Below are 19,746 nucleotides of genomic sequence, written 5' to 3'. Positions count from 1 at the left end.
GTGAACCAAGAAAGCTTTTAGATCCATGGTGCAATTGTTAAAACTTTTTGGAAGAAAATTTGGCAGTATGTAGCAAACAGCTTAAAATACTTTATATCATTAATCCAGTAATTCCATGCTAGAGTTTGTTCCTATAAAGATAATCAAAGGCTTATACAACAATTTATGTTTGTGGAATGAGTTAATGAGTTCCATTTGATAGATTATTTTACAAATGATAAGAATCCTTTTACAAGAACATTTAATTGGTATGAAAAAGTGCTCAGAATGTAGTGTTAGATGGATGACAGGCATACAAAATTATAATCCTAACTCTGTATACACACACACACACACACACACACACACACACACACACACGAAGTAGTCCTAAATGTTGAGACTAGTTATTTTAACATCAAAAGATTATAGCTGATTTTTAGTTTGCATCTCTATTTTTAATTCTTCTGGAAATATATCTGCAAGTGGTATTAGTGGATCATATGTAGTTCTATGTCAACTCTTTTTTTTTTTTTTTTTTTTTTATGTAGGCTCTAAGACCAATGTGGGGCTTGAACTCATGACCCCAAGATCAAGAGTTGCATACTGTACCAACTGAGCCAGCCAGATGCTCACTATGTTCAACTCTTTGAGGAACTGCTATACTGTTTTCCACAGTACTGGCACCGTTTTACATTCCTATGAGCAATGCACAAGATGTCTCTGCATCTTCGTCAACACTTGGTACTGTTTTTTGGATAACAGCCCGAACTAATGGGGGTGAAGTGGTATCTCACTGTGGTTTTGATTTGTGTTTCCCTAATAACTAATGATGTTGAGCATCTTTTCATATGCTAATTGGCCATCTATAAAACTCCTTGGAGAAATGTCTATTCAAGTCCTTTGCTCATGTTTAAATTGGATTGCTTGTTTTTTTGTTGTTGAGTTATAGAAAGTCTTTATTCTAAATATTAATCCTTATCAGATAACATAATTTGCAAATATTTTCTCTCATTATGTAGAATGTCTTTTCACTGTCCTGGTAGTAGCCTTTAATGCACAAAGTTTTTAATTTTTAACAAGTTTAATTTATCTATTTCTTCTTTCATTGCCTCTGCTGTGATACATAAGAAATAACTGTCATACATAAGAAATAACTTCCCAATCCAAGATCATGAAGATTTTCATCTATGTTTTCTTTCAAAAAGTTAATTTTTATATATGATATAAGGTAAGGGTCCAACATCATTCTTTCTCATGTGGACATTTTTTTTTACCAGCACCATTTGTTTAAAAGACCATCCTTTCCCACTAGTCAAATTTTAATTGTTGAGATTTAATGGACTATATATTTGATGGTTTACTTCTAGACTCTTTATTCTATTATATTAAGAATATATATTACTTTTATAATCTGAAATTAACAAAAAAAATTAACAAAAAATAGATACTGTCTGTACCTGCTAACTTGGTTTTCAAGGCACCTGGAAAACTGAGGCTAAGAAATCCAATGACCTTAATTTAAAAAAAAAAAACAAAAAAAAGGCAGGGAAAGACCACCTGCTTTCTTCCTGTGCATGTAAAGAAATAGGTAATTTAAGGGTTACAGATAATTCAAAGGTGGTGTCTGGACACCCCAAGTGGATAGTCATCAGTTGCCCAATGGCCTAGAGTTGCAGCAGAAGGAGATGTGGCAGCAGCTGGTCAAGGGAAACCCCCACTCCTGTTGTGATATCCCTGCTTGCTGAAAGCTGCCTGCCTTCATTCCAGCCCTCAAAACCGCCTCTCCTAAAATTTTCCTAGTCCCCAGGCTACAGATAAGCTACAAAAGAATGCTTGGTTTAGGGCCACTATTCTTACAGACCTGCAGCTATAACTGGTACAAGGTGTATTTACCCAGGCTGTGTCATACACCTAATCCAGGAATCCTAGAGCCATGGAAATGACTGGGACCATTCCGTAAGACAGCCTGAAAGCTAGTGGCTGGGTTTCGAGTTTGTTTCTGTTTTTGCATCGGGCATAATTAGCAAACAATAAAAATGCATGAATCTTTAGGTGTTCTGTTGAGTTTTGACAGTTAGATACATCTGTGGAACCACCACCTAAAACAAAATAGAGAACAGTTCCTTCATATTCCATTCCATCAATTTCCTTCCCCCAGTCAAGCAGCATTTTCTGATTTCTATCACTATGGATTTGTTTGGTCTGTTCTTGGATTTCATGTAAGTGAAATCGTATAATATGTATTCTAGTGGAATTGCTGGGTCATGGAGTGTAAAAAACCACCAAACAGTTTTCCAAAGTGGTTGTATCATTTTACACTCCCACTAGCATGTACAAATATTTTAGCTGCTTCGCATCTTTACCAAATGTTAGTCAAGTCTTTTTTATTTTAGTCATTTTGAGCACTTTTTTTGTGTCATTGGCCGTTCTTGAGTCTTCTTTTATGAGAGGTCTGTTCAAGTGAGTGGTCAAATGATCTGCTCATTAAAAAATTTTTTATTTAGGGTGCCTGGGTGGCTCAGTCGTTAAGCATCTGACTTTAGCTTAGGTCATGATCTCACAGCTCAGGAGCCCATGCCCCGCTTCAGGTGAGCCCCACTTCACTCCCTCTCACACTCTCTCTCTCCCTCTCTGCACCTCCTGGGATTCTCTCTCTGCCCCTCGCTCACTTGTGCACCGCCCCCCCGCCTCAAAAAATACATTTTTAATTAATTTTGCTCATTTTTTATGGCCTATTATTCATCTTTTTATTGTTGATTTGTAGAAGTTTGTTATCTATTCTCAATTCCACTGATATATATAGCGTGAATATATTTTTCTCAGTTTGAGGCTTATCTTCTTCTTAAGAGGCTTATCTTATCTTTTTCCCAGTTTGAGGCTTTTCTTAATGGTGTCTTTTGGTGAGCAGAGTTAATTTTGACGCAGTTCAATTTATGTTTTTTTCTTTCCTTGGTAGTGCATTTTTAGGAAATCTTTAGCCAAGTTTGCAAAAGTATTCACTTCTCTTCTAGAAGCTTTATGATTCTGAGTTTTGTATTTCAAGGTGTAGAAGACTTTCTTTCAACCTTGTTCTTTTTTCTTGTTTTGTTTATCATAGGTCCTTTCCATTTTCATGTATATTTTAAAGTGAGATTATTTAATATCTTCAAAAAAGCCTCTGGAATTTTGATTGTGATGGTATTGAATTTATAAATGAATAAGAGCTACTAATTTTGACAGACTCTTTCATTGAACATGGTAAGGCAGCTGCAGTGAATCTCAACATTGCTGTCAGCATAGTACAAGAAGATGTAAAATGTATTAATATCATGGATTTTAAGGGAAATGAAAAATTAAAACTACAGAGAGATACATGAGATTGGCAAAAACCCAAAAGTTTAGTACCTCTGTATTGACTATACAGCAGGGAAGAGGCGCTCTCGAATGCTGCTGGTGGTACTATGGACTGTACAACACTAGAAGGGAAGCTTGGCACCACTTACCCCAATTACAAATGCATGTATCTTTTCACCCAGCAACTCCTCTCTAGGATTTACCTGGCAGACATACTCACCCATATGCAAAATCACATGAGCACAAAGTTACATGTTTGAAACAGCACAAGACTTCGATTAGGGTGTTCATAGAGTAAAATATGAGACAGCTTTAAAAAAGAATGAGGAAGCTCTCTACATAATGAAATAGAAACATTTTCTAGATGTATCATTAAGTTAAAAAAAAAAAAAAAAAAAACCCAAGGTGAAGAACAGTATAGTTTACTACCATAAGAAAAACAAAAGTGGAGAAGAGGACTATTTCTATTTATTTGTATATGCCTAATGAATGGCTGGAAGACTACACAAGAAACTAGTAACAGTGGATTACCTCTATGGAGGCAAGAACGAGGTTGATGGAGGCAGGGGTAGGAGGGAGACTTTTCATTGCATACCTGTATATACTTTTTGATTTTTGAACTATGTGACTATATTATTCAAAATATTAAATAAATTTTGCCGATGAATTTTTCCTAAGTATCTGGAGAACATTTTACGAACCATTAATGAACCCTTAATATATACCTAGGCTTTATATTAAGTACTATGTACGTATTATCTCATTCAATCCTTATATCAACCTCATGGTGTAGATTCTACAATCACTCCTGTTTTACAGAGCAGGAAAACCTCAGACTCAGAAGGTCATGTGGCTAATAAGCCGTAAACCTGGAATTCAATCCAAAGTGTGTGAGATTAACCACCACACTACCCTGTATATCTATGAAATAGTTTTGATAATGATATATGTATTGATTAATATAAAAAAATAGCAATCACCTGCTGCCCTTCTGTGCCCTCAGCAGTAACCATAGCAACAGAGTGCGTTCCTGCCGAGGAGATGACTGCGTCGTGAGCTGGCACCGTGATGGGTGTGCCATCCTGCGTTACCATCGTGATGGTATTGCCAATGGCTTGCATGTCAGCTTGAGATATGTTGACCTGCAACACAATGCATTTTACATATCAGTCTGTTTCTTGTTCTATTTGGCAATCTTTAGTAAGGACTAGGCCTAGTCCTTAAATAAGTATACTCTGTGGAGCAAATAAGAATTCTATAATGGAATAAACTCTTTAGAAAGAGATCGTCAGAAAACCTTTTTCTTTTTTAAAGATTTTATTTTTAAGTCATCTTTATGTCCAACATGGGGTTCCAACTAATAACGCCAAGATCAAGAGATCAAGAGTTGCATGTCCCACTGACTGAGCCAGTTAGGTACCCCCAAACTGATTCTTTCTTTCTTTATTTAAAGTAGACTTCAGCCCAGTGCAGAGCCTAACACAGGGCTTGAACTCATGGCCCTGAGATCAAGACCTGAGCTGAGATCAAGAGTTAGATGCCTGGGGCACCTGGATGGCTCAGTTGGTTAAGCATCTGACTCTTGATTTTGGCTCAGGTTGTGATCTTATAGTTTCGTGGATTCGAACCCCGTGTGGGGCTCTTTGTGCTAACTGCATGGAGCCTGCTTGGGATTCTCTGTCTCCTTCTCTCTGTGCTCTTCCCCTGCTCATGCTATCTCTCTCAAAATAAATAAATAAACTTAAAAAAAAAAAAAAAAGAGTTGGACACTTAACCGATTGAGTCACCCAGGTGCCCCAAAGCTATTTCTTAAATGCACTTCCTCCTCTCCATCTCTACTGCCAATTTACACCCTTACTTTTTCCTTGTCTGACTTTCCACAATAATACAACTTCTTTTTAGGCATCCAGTCTAACCCTTTCTTAAGCCATCCTCTACCTTGACACCTTTTTAAAAGAACAAATTTCATTATGCTCCCTGTTCAAATCCCCAGGGCCCCCCATCACTAGAGTTTAGACTTTTTACATGGTATTCATGACCTTTTGCAATCTGGCCTTTAACAGCATCTCTAGACTCATCTTCCACTACTTCTAAACCAGCATCTGGCATTCCAGCCATAACTAATCATTTGCAGTCCCAGAGTGTCATATTCTCTTCTATTTTCCTGGCTTTTCCCTTCTCTCACTCTGCCTGACAAACGCATGAAAACTCCTCAAGATCCAACTAAATGGGGGGCACCCAGGTGGCTCAGTCAGTTAAGCATCCAACTACAGCTTAGGTCATGATCTCGCTGTCCGTGAGTTCAAGCCCCGCACTGGGCTCTGTGCTCACAGCTTGGAGCCTGGAGCCTGCTTCAGATTCTGTGACTCCCTCTCTCTCTGCCCCTCCCCCACTCGTGCTCGGTCTCTCTCTGTCTCGGAAAAAATGAACAAATGTTAAAAAAAAAAAAAAAGATCCAACTAAATGGCCATTCTCTAAAAGGGTCTCCAAGATTCCTTCAGGAATAATCATTTACTCCTTCCTCCAGGCTGCCACCGCACTTTACACATTCCTCAATTACATACCCATCATAAGAGGTTATTGTTCATTTAGAAATCTCTCTCTCCTCCTTGACTATGATACCCCCCCCTTCCTATATTCCCCACATTAAGCCTACCAAAGTATCTAGCATTGGGTAGACATTCCATAAATGTTTGCTATTTAACTGACTAAAGGAATGGAAGAGAAATCTAATCCCTGAAGGAAATGGGAAGGTTACATCTGGAGAAAATACATCGGGATAAGGAAAATAGCTGCTCAGGAACACATGAAGGGGGATGAGGCTCACTTTATGTGGTCAGAGAGGAGCCAGGAGTGGCTGACATAGCAGGAGTTCCAGTCTGATAAACATTAGAATTACCCAACAATGGAACAGGCTGCTTCTTTTGAAACTGCCTTATCTGTTTGGGGGCTCCTGGAGAGGGGAATTCTCTTGGGAGGGAGGGAGGGAGGTTACATCACATTACTTCCAGAGGGCCTCTGTCCGTGATGATCTAATTCAAGAAAAAGTCTTAGGATTGATGCTAAATTAAAACCGGGTTAGTAAATATGTTTAATCTTGCACAGCAATCAGTGGACAAAGAATACTGTGAGGGTGAGGAATTAGTGCCATCAAAAGTGAGGGGGAAGGGAATGAATGGGATGGTACAAGCACTTTTAATTTTCCAATCCTGAATATGTGCTGCTTCCTAGTTAGCATCAGCATGGTAACAGTTATCAACACAAAGGGCAGATTCATCATGGGAGGTAAGCTCTGAGAGAGACGAGTAGGGAGAGAGTTCTCCATGGAAGAGACAGTTATAGGAGGATAAAGAACCCCATATGCTCATTTCTACCAGGTACTAAGACAACCTTAGTTGGAGCCTAAAAATAAAATCAAGTCTGGATTATTTTAGGCTAGTGGCATCTAGAAACGTTCAGAGAATAACCATTACACTGCTTTTCCTGGGGAAATCAAGATACCTTTCTATGAATTCTGGGAGATAAGTTAAGTGAACTTCCATGACTCCAGGTAGGGAGAGAGACACACTTTGGAAATTTTATAAGTTTTGCCCATCACTGACTTCCCAGGATCTTTTAATGATCAACCCCTCAGCCAAGGCTCTGTTGGTTTCTCAATCTTACCTCCTGGATCTAATCAGCTACTAAATCCTATCCTTTCTCTGAATTATATTTTCACACAGATCCTTTACTTTTCAAGCCCTCCATTTCACTGTGGTTCTGACCTTTACCACCTCACCTTTGAGCTACACCAATAACACCATGGGAATGCTGGACTCACAACCATCCTGTCTCTCCTAATGTTCCTGTATGTAGCCTCTTTCAGCAGACTACTAGAAAGCCTTCGGGAGATCTAGCATTGCTTGCAAGCTGATATTCAAGGCTTTCCTCGATTAAGGCCCAACCTGCCTTTCATGCCCATGTTCAGAGAAACAATATTTAACTTGTTTGGCTTTTGGTGGATACTTACATGCTGAGTCCCATCCTGGGATATGAGTGTAACTTGTTGACTCAACCCAGACTGGGTTACTGTGGCTACTTGTGTAGACACAACATCATCCCCTTCTACACCTGTAACATACGTGATCTGGGACCCTTTAAGAACATCTTCACTTTGACCTATTTAAAACAAATGAATCATTTATTTGACCAACCAAGCAAGCTGTTTAGAAAACAGAGGATATTTTCTTTCTTTTTTTTTTTTATCACTTTGAATATTTACCTTTTCCCCAAGTTTTTACTTTAATTCCAGTTAACACACAGTGTTGTATTTGTTTCAGGTGTACAATACAGTGACTCAACAATTCCATACATCATCTGGTACTCATCATGACAAATGCACTCCTTAATCTCTATCACCTATGTAATCCCTCCCCCAACCCATCCACCTGTCCTCTGGTAACCATCAGTTTGGTCTCCAGAGTTAAGATCTTGTTTCTTGATTTGTCTCTCTTTCTCTTTGCTTGTTTTGTTTCTTAAATTTCACATATGAGTAAAATCGTATGGTGTTTGTCTTTCTCTGACTTATTTCACTTAGCATAATACTCTCTAGCTCCATCCATGTCATTGCACATGGCAAGATTCCATTCTTTTTTATGGCTGAATAATATTTCAGTGTGCTGGTATAACACTCTGAATTAGTGTTTTTGTATTCTTTAGGTAAATAGCCAGTAGTGTCATTGCTGGATTAAAAACAGCTCTATTTTTAACTTTTTGAGGAACCTCCATATTGTTTTCAGAGTGGCTGCACCAGTTTGCATTCCCACCACCAGTGCACAAGGATTCCTTTTTCTCCATATCTTCACCAACACCTGTTGTTTCTTGTGTTGTTGATTTTAGCCATTCTGACAGGTGTGAGGTGGTATCACATTATAGTTTTGATTCGCATTTCAAAAACAGAGAATACTGTAAATATGACAGAGACATTTATACAAATTAAAGTGTATACATGTTATAGTCCAAATCATATGGCTTCTAGCACCTCCTTTTAATTCCTCTACCTTTACTTTTGTAAAGCCAAGCCAAATCAAAGCAGACCAAACCAAACCTTTCCACATCAAATTTAAATATTCTAATTTTGGGAGACCACTCTTATTCTAAATTGGAGTAATTATGTGATACTGTGCATGTGTGCTGGGGGGCAGGGGGAGTACTGAACAGGAAGACTGCCTGGCAAATAACCCTTCCAACATGGCAAGTATGCTAAGTTCTTGCAGTCACTTAAGAAGCTTTTAAATATGATAACACAATCTTCATAAACATTAGCCGCAAAACCAGAACGGTGTGTAAACAGAACCTACTAATACTAAATTACTTACTCTTTAACACAAGTGATTGACCACAAGTCATCAGTACACAATGACCACATTGTGTAAAGACAATGTAATGGCACATTATCTGGGGAGAGGTTAATCATTTAATAAGGGACAGAACAGGAGCACCCATCCACTTCCTTAGGTCATGAAGAACCAGCAAGTAGACAGCAATTTCAACAGTCCATTAGTGCTATACTTGGCAACCAGGAAGTCTGCTGATCTATTTTTTCATCACTTTTCACCTCCCAGGAAGCCAGAAGGAGGGTAAGTAAATATGTTTTTTTCTTCCTTCAAAGGACTTATGCTAATTTAACAGTACTTCTCAAAGTTAGTGGCTGATGCATGCACTCCTATGGCTATGGTCATCATGGTAAAATCTCCAGTCATTATTTCATGTCTTTTTGTTCTGTTTCACAGCTATTTATATACCATTATTCCAATGGGCTACCATACCTAGAGAATTGTATGAGAGAAAAGGAGTACAAATCCATCCCTATTCTTGGAAAAACAATCTTTGTTTATTATTTTTTAAATAAAATCTGTATCATTATATTACAGACTACTTCCTAAAATACAAGAAATTCAGACAGTCTGAAAAATCAGCACTAAAGGAAAAGACTGAAGAAGCTTTAGAAAGGAAGAATTTCAAAACCTAAGCTTGTCCAGCCTATTTAAAAAAAAAAAAAAAAAAAAAAAAAAAGCCTGCTTTCTAACTGCAAGGATTCAGCAGTTGTTGGGTTTTCTAACCATGCCCACTTACAGTGCTTTGGCTAGAAAGTACTATAGCATTCAGGACTGAAGGAATTGTTATTTTCTCACCATCACATGACAGATATCTGAAAAAAAAATTAGAACTACAGGGAATCATTTCAGCAGGGAGTGAATGATCTGTTCTTTCCCTTACTCTCCAACACTTCAATATAAGAATGAGAAAATATGATTTCTTTTAATTTTTAAGTCTACTTTGTTTAGGAGGTACTTAGTGAAACAGTAGGATGGCCCAGGCTTTGTTTTATTGGGTGTGTGTGTTTTTTTAAGAAAACCTACTCACTTACTTTACCTATTTACCTATGCTAAGTTACTTACGTGACATCATAGAATGGGATCCTCTAAAATATTTCTTTCCCCAAGAGTTTATTCTTATGAAATGAATGTTTTTGTCTCCTTACAACAATACCTAATAGCACATAAATCAATTAAAAGTTATTTGGGAGTGCTCTGCCGTTCTCATGCTTAAGATCAACATCCTTAGGGCACCCGAATAGCCTAGCTGTCCCTACCTTGCTCTCCAGCCTCATTTCATACTGCCTTCCCAGGCAGAAGTGCCACACTGGCCAGGCTTCTTTTAGTCTCTCCAATTTACTTTGCTCTCCCCAACCTCAGGGCTTTTTGTATTTGCCATTCCCTCTATTCAGAATGTTCTCTTACCTTTGCTCCTTATTTCCCCTCCCTGCGAAATCCCTGCGTCTCCACCTAATTAACCCCTATCCACTCTCTAGATCTCTCGTAGTAGCTGTTACTTTAACCTATGTAAGAAGTGTGTCTAGCTAATCTGTACTGAATTTAAAAATACCAGAAGGCTCACACTGCTTTTGCAGGGGATTTATTGCAACTATTTGCATTCACATCCAATTATACGTAGGGGTCACTTTATTAAGCAGCAAAATAACTCACATCACTCAACTTCAACTCAAACCAAAGCCCAGACTGCTCTAGACAACAGGGGGGCAGTGGGTAACATGTGCCCTGCTCTGCCTCCAGGTGTGCCAGGGTCCTCTGCTCCTGCAGCTCAGGCCACTGTCACTTGAAACACATGTGATCTCAAAGTTGGAAGGTTCCAGGGCTTCTTTAGGGATAATTACAGCTTTTCTTGCCAAACAGAAGCCACATTCAAGAGACAAAAAACCCTTCATCACATATGTAAGCATGACCGAGGTCTGGCACCACAGCCTGGCCATTTCTCAGAAGAAAAACAGCAATTCAAGCTGGGTCTCCTAAATCCATTTTATTCCCATCTTTCTGTTTCTTTAACAAGAGGAGAACTAAACAGGGGTAAAAAGAAAAAGAACCTCCCAGGCTAGATTAACTTCCCTTCTTATACATCCCACAGCACCAAGTACCATTTTTTGCTACCACTTATTACAGTTGTAAATTATATATTTGTGTGATTATTTGAATGAAACTTTATGATCTGAGAAAATGCTATGCATCATAAATTATAGTAGCTGTTGATTCCCAGAGAGAGAGATTTATTGGAAAGAACACTTACCTGGGGGAGGCTCAAAGAAGGCTTCCTGCTCCTCTTCGATGGGCTCAGTGTCATTGTGGGCCGTCCGTTTGTGCATGGCCAGTGTGGAGATCTGCTTGTAGGTCTTCCCACAGTGATTACAGTTGTATGGTTTGGAATGAGTGTGAACAACATGATGTTTGTACAAACTGGAATATTCTGTAAACCTTTTGTCACATCCAGGGACTGTACAAACATATGGCTTTTCACCTAAGTAAAGAACATACACACATACACACAAAAATCAACTTTTACATATATGAAGGCATAATCAATCCATTCCTCCCATGGGGAAAAAAAGCCTCTAATGGCAAAAATAGATGTCTGTCAAATCTCTCTTTTTTTTTTTTTTACAATTTATTTTTGATAGAGACAGAGCACAAGTGGGGTAGGGGCAGAGAGACAGGGAGACACAGAATCTGAAGCAGGCTCCAGGCTCTGAGCTGCCAGCACAGAGCCTGACGCGGGGCTCAAACTCACAAACCACGAGATCATGAACCTGAGTCAAAGTCGGACGCTCAACCGACTGAGCCACCCAGGCGCCCCCCCCTTTTAAGTTTTATTATCTATTTATTTTGGGAGAGTCCAAGTGGAGGAGAGAGAGAGAGAGAGAGAGAGAGAGAGAGAGAACCCAAGCAGGCTCTGCACCAGCAGCATGGAGCCCTACCTGGGGATCGAATCCACGAACTGTGAGATCATGACTGGAGTCTAAACCAAGAGTCAGACACTTAACCAAATGAGCACCCAGGTGCCCCAATGAACTGTCCAATCTCTTTCTATACTGCTACGAGGCAGAACACAAAAAAAGACTCCCTATGATTTTGTCTTTGTTCAAAAGGCTGTCTACATTCTAAGTCTTATCTCATGCCTGAATACCACTCTTCCCTTCATTTCAAGGGATGAGAAAAGTAAGGATAGAGATGTTGCCCAGGGTAACTCTAAGCCTTGATAAAACTAATTTATTGTTACCTATAACTAGACAAGTCAGTAACATTAATGCTGTATTAAAAATCACAATAATAAATGCAATGATTACTATAACAAATGCAGCTTTCCCTAAGGGTTTTATAAGGATAATAAAAAAGGTCTAGAAAGTCTACTAGACATAGTCTGAACACTTCAGTAAATCTAAAAGGACATATTCATATAATTTCTAAAATGTGCATACACATGTGTGCATACAAGTGCATGTCTTACTTTATTCTCATTTTATACCTTCCTTGGATAACTGCATTTTCTTGTATGGTTCTAAACACAGTAAAACCACGCATAAACAGTAAAAAAATCTCACACTAATATAATCTGTAACATAAGTCTTGAATATAAAGTAATGGGAAATTGCTTCCTGTCCTCTGCCCAGTCTATAGTCTCAAACTAGGGCAAGGTAAAGTTCTTATCTTGGTAGATGATCATGGGAGACATGTGTTGAGGGCAAGCCCAGGCACGGAAAGGGCAGGCAATTCCAACAGAAAACCAGTCCCATTGATATTTAGGCTGGAGCAGAAACCGCCACTAGGTGGCACCAAACCACAGTCAAGATGTAAATGGATTTGAATTGCACTTTGGAGCTCCCTACTGGTTATCTGCATAGCCTCAACTGGGTTATCTAGCCAACCTTGCAAGAGTGGATTGAATTTTACATGGCTGAATCTTTGTACTCCACTTACTGCATAATGCAGGCATTTACTATATCATCTACCTGATGATCACTAGTCAATCTTTTCTACCTCTTGGGTCAGACCAACATTTCTAACTGCCTACTGCACCTCTCTACTTCAACAATTCTCAATCATGTACACATATGAAAGACCTGGGTTTTTAAAAATATAAACTGATGCCTGGGCCTCATCCCAGTAAACTTATGTCAGAACTGTGCAGACAGAATATGGAGAATTCTATTTTTAAAAAGTGAATTCAACATGCAGCCACATTTAAGAACACTGCTTGGGGAGCCAGTCAGTTAAGCATTAGACTTTGGCACAGTTCATGAGTTCAAGCCCCACACTGGGCTCTTTGCTGTCAGTATGGAGCCTGTTTCAGATTCTCTGTCCCCCTCACTCTCTGCCCTTCCTCTGCTCTTGTATGCATGCTCTCTCTCTCTCTCTCTCTCTCTCTCAAAAATAAACATTAAAAAAAAATTAATTAAAAATAAAAGCACTGCTCTTCTTAAATGTTCCAAAGATCAGTATAGCTAAACTTAATGTGAGCATCCCTCTTATTGGAATCTAATTTGCCCATTAAACAGTTGAACAGCAAACTTTCAGGTAATGAGTCTATATTCCATTTGCTTTAAATGGGTAAAATAATGTTTTCTCAGCCCATCTAAAAATCCCAGCCCATTTCCCCAAATATCACAAAAAGGCCCTTAAGCACCTGTGTTATAATCCACTAGGAATGTTTACATAATATTAAGATAATATAGATAAAATACCAATTATCTAGGGGTGCCTGGGTGGCTCAGTTGGTTAAGTGACTTGATTTTGGCTCAGATCATGATCTCACGGTTTGTGGGTTCGGGCCCTTTGTCAGGCTCTTTGCTGACAGTGCGTAGCTTGTTTGGGATTCTCTCTGTCTCTCTCTGGCTCTCCCTCACTCGTGCTCTCTCTCTCTCTCTCTCAAAAATAAAAAAATAAACTTAAAAAAACCCCAATTGTCTAATTATTTAACAGTCAATGAACTCAGTAGTGGGTATATGTCTGTGTGTAACACACAATGATACAGTAAGTATCAGACAGGAATTCTGTTTTCCTTCTACAACACAAACATGTAAAAATCAAATCTCTTAAAGACATAAAAGGAATACAAATTATAGTAGCAAAATATCATTTTTCTTCTAATCTATGGTTTTCTTTTCCAGGCCTCTGGGTTTTCACAGTCTTTTCCGTTTTCTTAGAGAACACTTTAATAATGTAGGGAACATGGTGATGGACTCAGTCTAAAAGTCAATTTCCCCTGGGAAAGCCTTCCTTGAATACTTCTCCATTCCCACAGAGACGGCTGCTCCCCCTCTCTACTCCCATAACATCTTGTCCACGCAATGGGAGAAACTGCACTCTGTAGCAATTAAATATCTGCCATCTCTCCCCAGTTCTACTGCTCTGGACTATGTCTTATCTGTCTCTGTACCTCTGATGCCTGGCAGGGGAACACACAACAGATGCTCAGTCTGCTGACTAAATGAATGCATACATGCTAATGTGAAGTTTTTTTAAGCTGCTTAATCCCTCCCCACCGTGCCAAGTGGTAGGAAGGAGAGAAGGAAGGAATTACTTGGAAATGGGTTTATGGAAGAAAGATGGAAGGCAAAGAAATCAGAAACTGTTACCTGTGTGTATCCTCACATGATTTTTATAATTGGTTGCACTGGCAAACGCCCTCCCACATCCTGGTTCTGTGCAATAATAAGGTCTTTCTCCTGTGTGTGTCCTAATATGCACTTTTCTGATATTTGATGTTGTAAAAGACCGACCGCAGCCTTCAAAGGGACATTTAAAGGGCCTTTCTCCTGAAAATACAAAAAGGAATAAATTAAATAGTGCAAAAATACATAGAAAATTGAAATGTCTTATGCTTCAATTCTGCCTAGGATCATACTCATAGAGTCCTTCTGCACTTCCCTTTCAGGTTTTTTTCCCCTATGAATAGCGTCTTCTACTCCCAGCTTAAATTTATATAGGAGAATCTGAATATTATCCAAACTTATCATTGCACAACTTTCCAAGAAGGAATCATCCAGATGGGCATATTAAAAATGAGCTGAGAAAAGCAGAGAAAGAAATATTATAAAGAAATACAAAAGAAAAACAGAGTTAGGGGTGCCTGGGTGGTTCAGTTGGTTAAGTGTCCGACTCGGCTCAGGTCATGATATCACGGTTTGTGGGTTTGAGCCCTGTCTCGGGCTCTGTGCTGACAGCTCAGAGCCTGGATCCTCCTTCGGATTCTGTGTCTCCCTCTCTCTCTTCCCCTCCCCCCATTCATGCTCTGTTTCTCTCCGTGTCAAAAACAAATAAACATAAAAAAAATTTAAAGAAAAAAAAAGTTAGGAATAAGAATTATGTTAGAAAAACACCAGAATCCCCAAAAGCTTATCTCCTATTTTATTTATTATGTAATACTTCAAAGAAAAATTTATGTTTTTTAAAAATCCAGTGTCTAGCACATAATATGCATCACATATACTTGCTGAATATATTACTATTACGATTCTCATAAACTAAGCTTATGAAAAAGTCTATCCTGCCAATTATATTTCTTTTCTTCATACCTGCTTTATACAACCTCAGAACCCAAAGGGCCTCTAAATTGTCAAGCATGAAATAATAGCCTTTGTTTTTGATGCTTTTTTTGAATGAGTTCGAATTAAGCAAACAACTCTTGTGACATATAAAAATCTCTGTGTATAGATAGATACATAGATATAGATATTTACCTGCACATATAAAAGTGTGTTATTTTTCTTTTGGTCAAGTAAAATTAAGATTTTCCTGATGGTAAAAAAAAACACTCCAAAAGATTTCTGCCCTCAAATATGAAATCATTTAAAAAGGAGCAGGAATCTCTGATCCTTTCTTTAGAGAAAGTTTTCTTTCAATATGTTAACTTAAAGAAAGTACTTTGTCTTGGGTAAGTCCCTTCTCCTGTCTGGATCTAGACAACCTTAACCTTTTCCCGGCTCTGCCATGTTGGGATGATAAGGAATCAAGAGTTCTAACAATTCCCATGGTGACACATACACTACTACACTACTCCTCTGACTCTATAGGACCTTGCTTTATTTTTGCACTGAAATCACTTGTTTGTAAAAGTCATCCCTAAAGCCCCCTTACACAACCCAACTTTTTACCAATGAAAATACTTACGATTTAAAAACTGATACACAAATATGTAGTTTGCTAAATGCATACTATCAAAGGAATCACAATTTTGACCAAATATTAATAGAACTAGATTATGGTTTTATATAACTTTTACATAACAAGTTGGCATTACACAGTAAATCCAAATAGAATTTGCAGGAATTTGGAAAAACATGCTTCTGATACAATGGATAAAAATAAGTACATGAATGAAATAGAAGCAGAGACCCACAGCTTTGTTTGTAAACACTGTATAGCCATGTATTTTTTTTTTAAGTTTATTTATTTATTTTGAGAGAGAGAGAGAGCACAAGCAAGCCTGTGAGCAGGGAAAGAGCAGAGAGAGAGAGAATATGAATCTCAAAGCAGGCTCCACACTGTCAGCACAGAGCCTGATGTGGGGTTCGAACTCACAAACTGTGAGATCATGACTTGAGCTGAAATCAAGAGTTGGATGCTTAACTGACTGAGCCATCCGGGTGCCCCCTGAACATTAAAAAGCAAAGCCTATCTGGGATCAAATTTGAGCTAAAAGTTAAACTTTAATGAATGGACAAATCCTCCATGGAAATTTGCTAAACTATTTCAGAATGCTTAGTAGTACCTGGGGACAAAGTTATCACACTATGTTTAAACCATCTGTAGTAAAATTTCAAACTAAATTATTAAGCTATATATAATATGCTTAATCAATAGCTTGTAACAGTACCTCTTATCAACAGTTTCTGAAATCTTTCCAGCTCTCATCCAAAGCAAATAATTACCTTTATAATTGGTTTTCCAATTCTACAAATAATCAAGTACAAGAAAGGGAGGGAAGGGGAGATATAAACAAAGTACCCTTTAGGAAAAGGAGAGAAGAAGTTTAAAGGGAACGAGATATGATCACAAGGAAGTAACAAGCCTTTCTTTCTGTGGGGCTGTTAGGAGTTCATTTTCTTAAACAATTGCTTAATATAGGAGAAACAACGCTGAATTGAGAAGGAACTGGGTGCCTTAGGTTCTGGTCTCAGTTGGGCTAGTACACAGACATGCAATCCTAGGTAAATAAGCCTGCTGCTCAGATAATACCTGCAAACTGAATGGGCTGGTTGTCTATGACCACTGTTCACCTTTTTTTGGGATATGGACCCCTTTGAGATTCTAAAAAAAATTATGAGCCCTCTTCCTGGAAAGAATTTCTGGAGTTTAAGAGAAGTCCTTGAAGCTAACTCTGAAATGTCCAGAGACTCCTTCCCCAAGTCCCCTCCCTGCAGATTAATTCCTGACCTGAAGAAAAAAAAAAAAAAAAGTCCTGGCCTACATACAGTTATTTGTTTATACCAGTACCTGTATGAGTTCTTATATGTTTCTGTAGATCTCCTGAAGTTTTGAAAGACTTAGTACAATTATCTTCTGAACACCGATATGGCTTTTCTCCTGTATGAGTTCTGACATGACTTTTTAATCCATAACCTTTAAGAAAAATGTAAAGAAATTTAATTATATGAGACCCCTCTAAGCATGCCCACTGAGATTAAACTATTGAAAAATATAGTAAACACCAAGGATATAATACTAGGCAAACACAACAGAACAACCATTAACAACGTGTAAGAGTGTAACAGCTAAGGACTGTCCTGCTGGAAATCCAATACTTTCATCTCTGTCTAGAAGAGGTTCTATATGTTTCTTTTTTTAAACGGCTCCAATCTTATTAGACATTCACAACTCATACCCCAAAAGCTTGAAATGGAATCAAGACATTAAATGAGGACTAAGGTAGAAGTCAGGAGGCCAGGCCCCAACCCTTACTAAGTCCTAGTTGCCCATGGTTCCCTCAGGTCTATCCTAACGTTAAAGTCTGTGTCAGCTTCTGATGCTCAGCTTTTACTTTTTTGCTAAAAGAAAGCTGAGTGTGGAGTGAAACACCAAACGCAGTAGGCAGAAATAGGCCTGAGGAGAAAAGTGAGAACAGAGAGAGAGAATAGAACAAGCAGGAGAAGAGGAAGTTAAGAGAGAGACTGAAAAACTGGTCACTGTGCATCCACAGATTCAGACAGAGGCAAGGGGTCAGTTCCTACAGCTGGCCTGTCTCTGCTTGCCCCCTAAGAAAGACCAGGAAACAAAGAAAATTCATGTTTTTACCTGTTGCAAATGCTTTCCCACAGCCTAGGTGCTCACACTGATAAGGCCGGTCTCCTGTGTGTGACCTCTCATGGACCTGTCATGAAAATACAGGCATGATTCTACTTCCTTTAGGCAATTCCTCAGGTAGATGGTCTCAATATAGACCTGTTTTTTTTTTTTCCCTCTGTTGAATTACAGCTGACCTTTGAACATGCAGGGGTTAGGGATGCTGACCACCCCCCACCGCCGACCTCCTGTGCAGTCAAAAACCAGCATAGAACTCTTGACCCTCCCCAAAAAAACTTAACTACCAACAGCCTACTATTGAGCAGAAGCTGATAACAGAAAGTCGATTAACACATTATTTCGTATGTTATATTCTTACAATACAGTAAACTACAGAAAACGTTAAGATAATAAAAGAAAATACATTTACAGTGCTGTACGGTATTTATTAAAAAAATTCACATATAAGTGGATATGCACAGTTCAAAACTTTGTTCAAGGGTGAACTGTATTTTGTTGTTTGTATGGGATTTTTTTGGAGAAACAAAAGACAACCTTTCTCAAAAACTGTAGCCCAACAGTTCTCAATATGCTAAATGCTTAATGTTATGAAGGATGCATTGTAATTTTTTTTTAATGTTTATTTTTGAGAGAGAGAGAGAGAGAGCAAGCAAGCGAGCATGAGCCGGGGAGGGGCAGAGACAGAGGGAGACACAGAATCCAAAGCAGGCTCCAGGCTCTGAGCTGTCAGCACAAAGTCCAACGTGGGACCCGAACCCATGAACCATGAGATCATGACCTGAGCTGAAGTCAGACATGTAATCGACTCAGCCACTCAGGCACCCCAAGAAGTACTCATTTTAAATAAGGAACAGGAGCATTAGAGGTCTGAGTTTTCCTACAGTGGTAAAAGGTGTCTGTATGGAACATATACATAGTGAGAGCTAGGATCAGAGCATAGACAGAGGCCACGCAATGTAAGGTTAAGAGTGTGGCGGCTGCTGCTACAGGGGCCTTGCCAGGAGGCAAGGCTTCACCATGAGGTGTTTGCCTTCTCTAAGCCTCAAAGTCCTTTCTGTAAAGCCGAGACATAACTATATCTAGTGTAGAGGGCTGCTGTGACGAATGATCATGACAATGGCCAACATCTACTGAATCTTTACCATGTACCAGATCATTCTTTTCAGTACTGGTACGTATACAGTATCTACTTATTTATTTCTCACAAGCACTGTGTGAGGAAGGTACTTTTACCATAAGGAAAAAGGTACTAAGATGCTAGGTAACATGTCACGGTGACACAGCAATAAGTAATGGAGATGGGCTCTAGGGCTGCGACTCCAAATATGCTAAATGTTTTTAGCCTTGCTAAAAGCAAGACTTCTGCTTCCTGACACACTAAGTTATTCAATAAATGTTAGCTATGGAGTTGTGGTATGTTGTGTTTAGCTGCAAGCAAAATACCTGGCCTATATATTTGAAACATGAAACACATTAACACCAACTTCTGCTAGATTTCAGCAAATCACTGTTAACAGAATGATTACACATACATCTCTCATAAAATTATATAAATTTCCCATTTGACAAAAATATATTCAAATATATAGAGTATCTACCATGTGCCTGGTAGTATTTTACACATTAGGGAGACAGAGATGAAGAACACATAATCCAAGCGCTCAGAGTTGAGAGTTTCTGAAATCTGCATATGGCTTCACGTGATCTGTGTAAGAGCATGAGTGTGTGTCTATATCTTGGTAAGTGAGGGAAAACAATGGCATTTGAATACTACAACTATATCATGTTGGCATTTAAT

The 19,746-nt window shown here is 38.7% G+C and overlaps 1 protein-coding gene across 6 annotated transcripts in view; it reads right to left on the bottom strand.

The window, feature by feature from the left end:
- The window catches only part of ZNF143 (zinc finger protein 143), a 56,166-nt gene that overhangs the window by 3,349 nt on the left and 33,071 nt on the right, over nt 1-19,746 (bottom strand). For all 6 annotated transcript variants that reach the window (XM_045484456.1, XM_045484453.1, XM_045484457.1 and 3 more), the window contains 6 exons: nt 17,940-18,015; nt 17,142-17,267; nt 14,282-14,461; nt 10,939-11,166; nt 7,325-7,473; nt 4,296-4,457 (listed from right to left, as the gene is read on the bottom strand). In XM_045484456.1, the coding sequence (XP_045340412.1) occupies nt 4,296-4,457; nt 7,325-7,473; nt 10,939-11,166; nt 14,282-14,461; nt 17,142-17,267; nt 17,940-18,015 (921 nt within the window). The remainder of the gene's footprint in view (nt 1-4,295; nt 4,458-7,324; nt 7,474-10,938; nt 11,167-14,281; nt 14,462-17,141; nt 17,268-17,939; nt 18,016-19,746) is intronic.

The sequence above is a fragment of the Leopardus geoffroyi genome, chromosome D1 (assembly GCF_018350155.1).
Source record: "Leopardus geoffroyi isolate Oge1 chromosome D1, O.geoffroyi_Oge1_pat1.0, whole genome shotgun sequence".
Classification (NCBI taxonomy): domain Eukaryota; kingdom Metazoa; phylum Chordata; class Mammalia; order Carnivora; family Felidae; genus Leopardus; species Leopardus geoffroyi.
The sequence above is the reverse complement of the archived record's forward strand: the minus strand, read 5'-3'. Positions and strand labels throughout refer to the sequence as shown.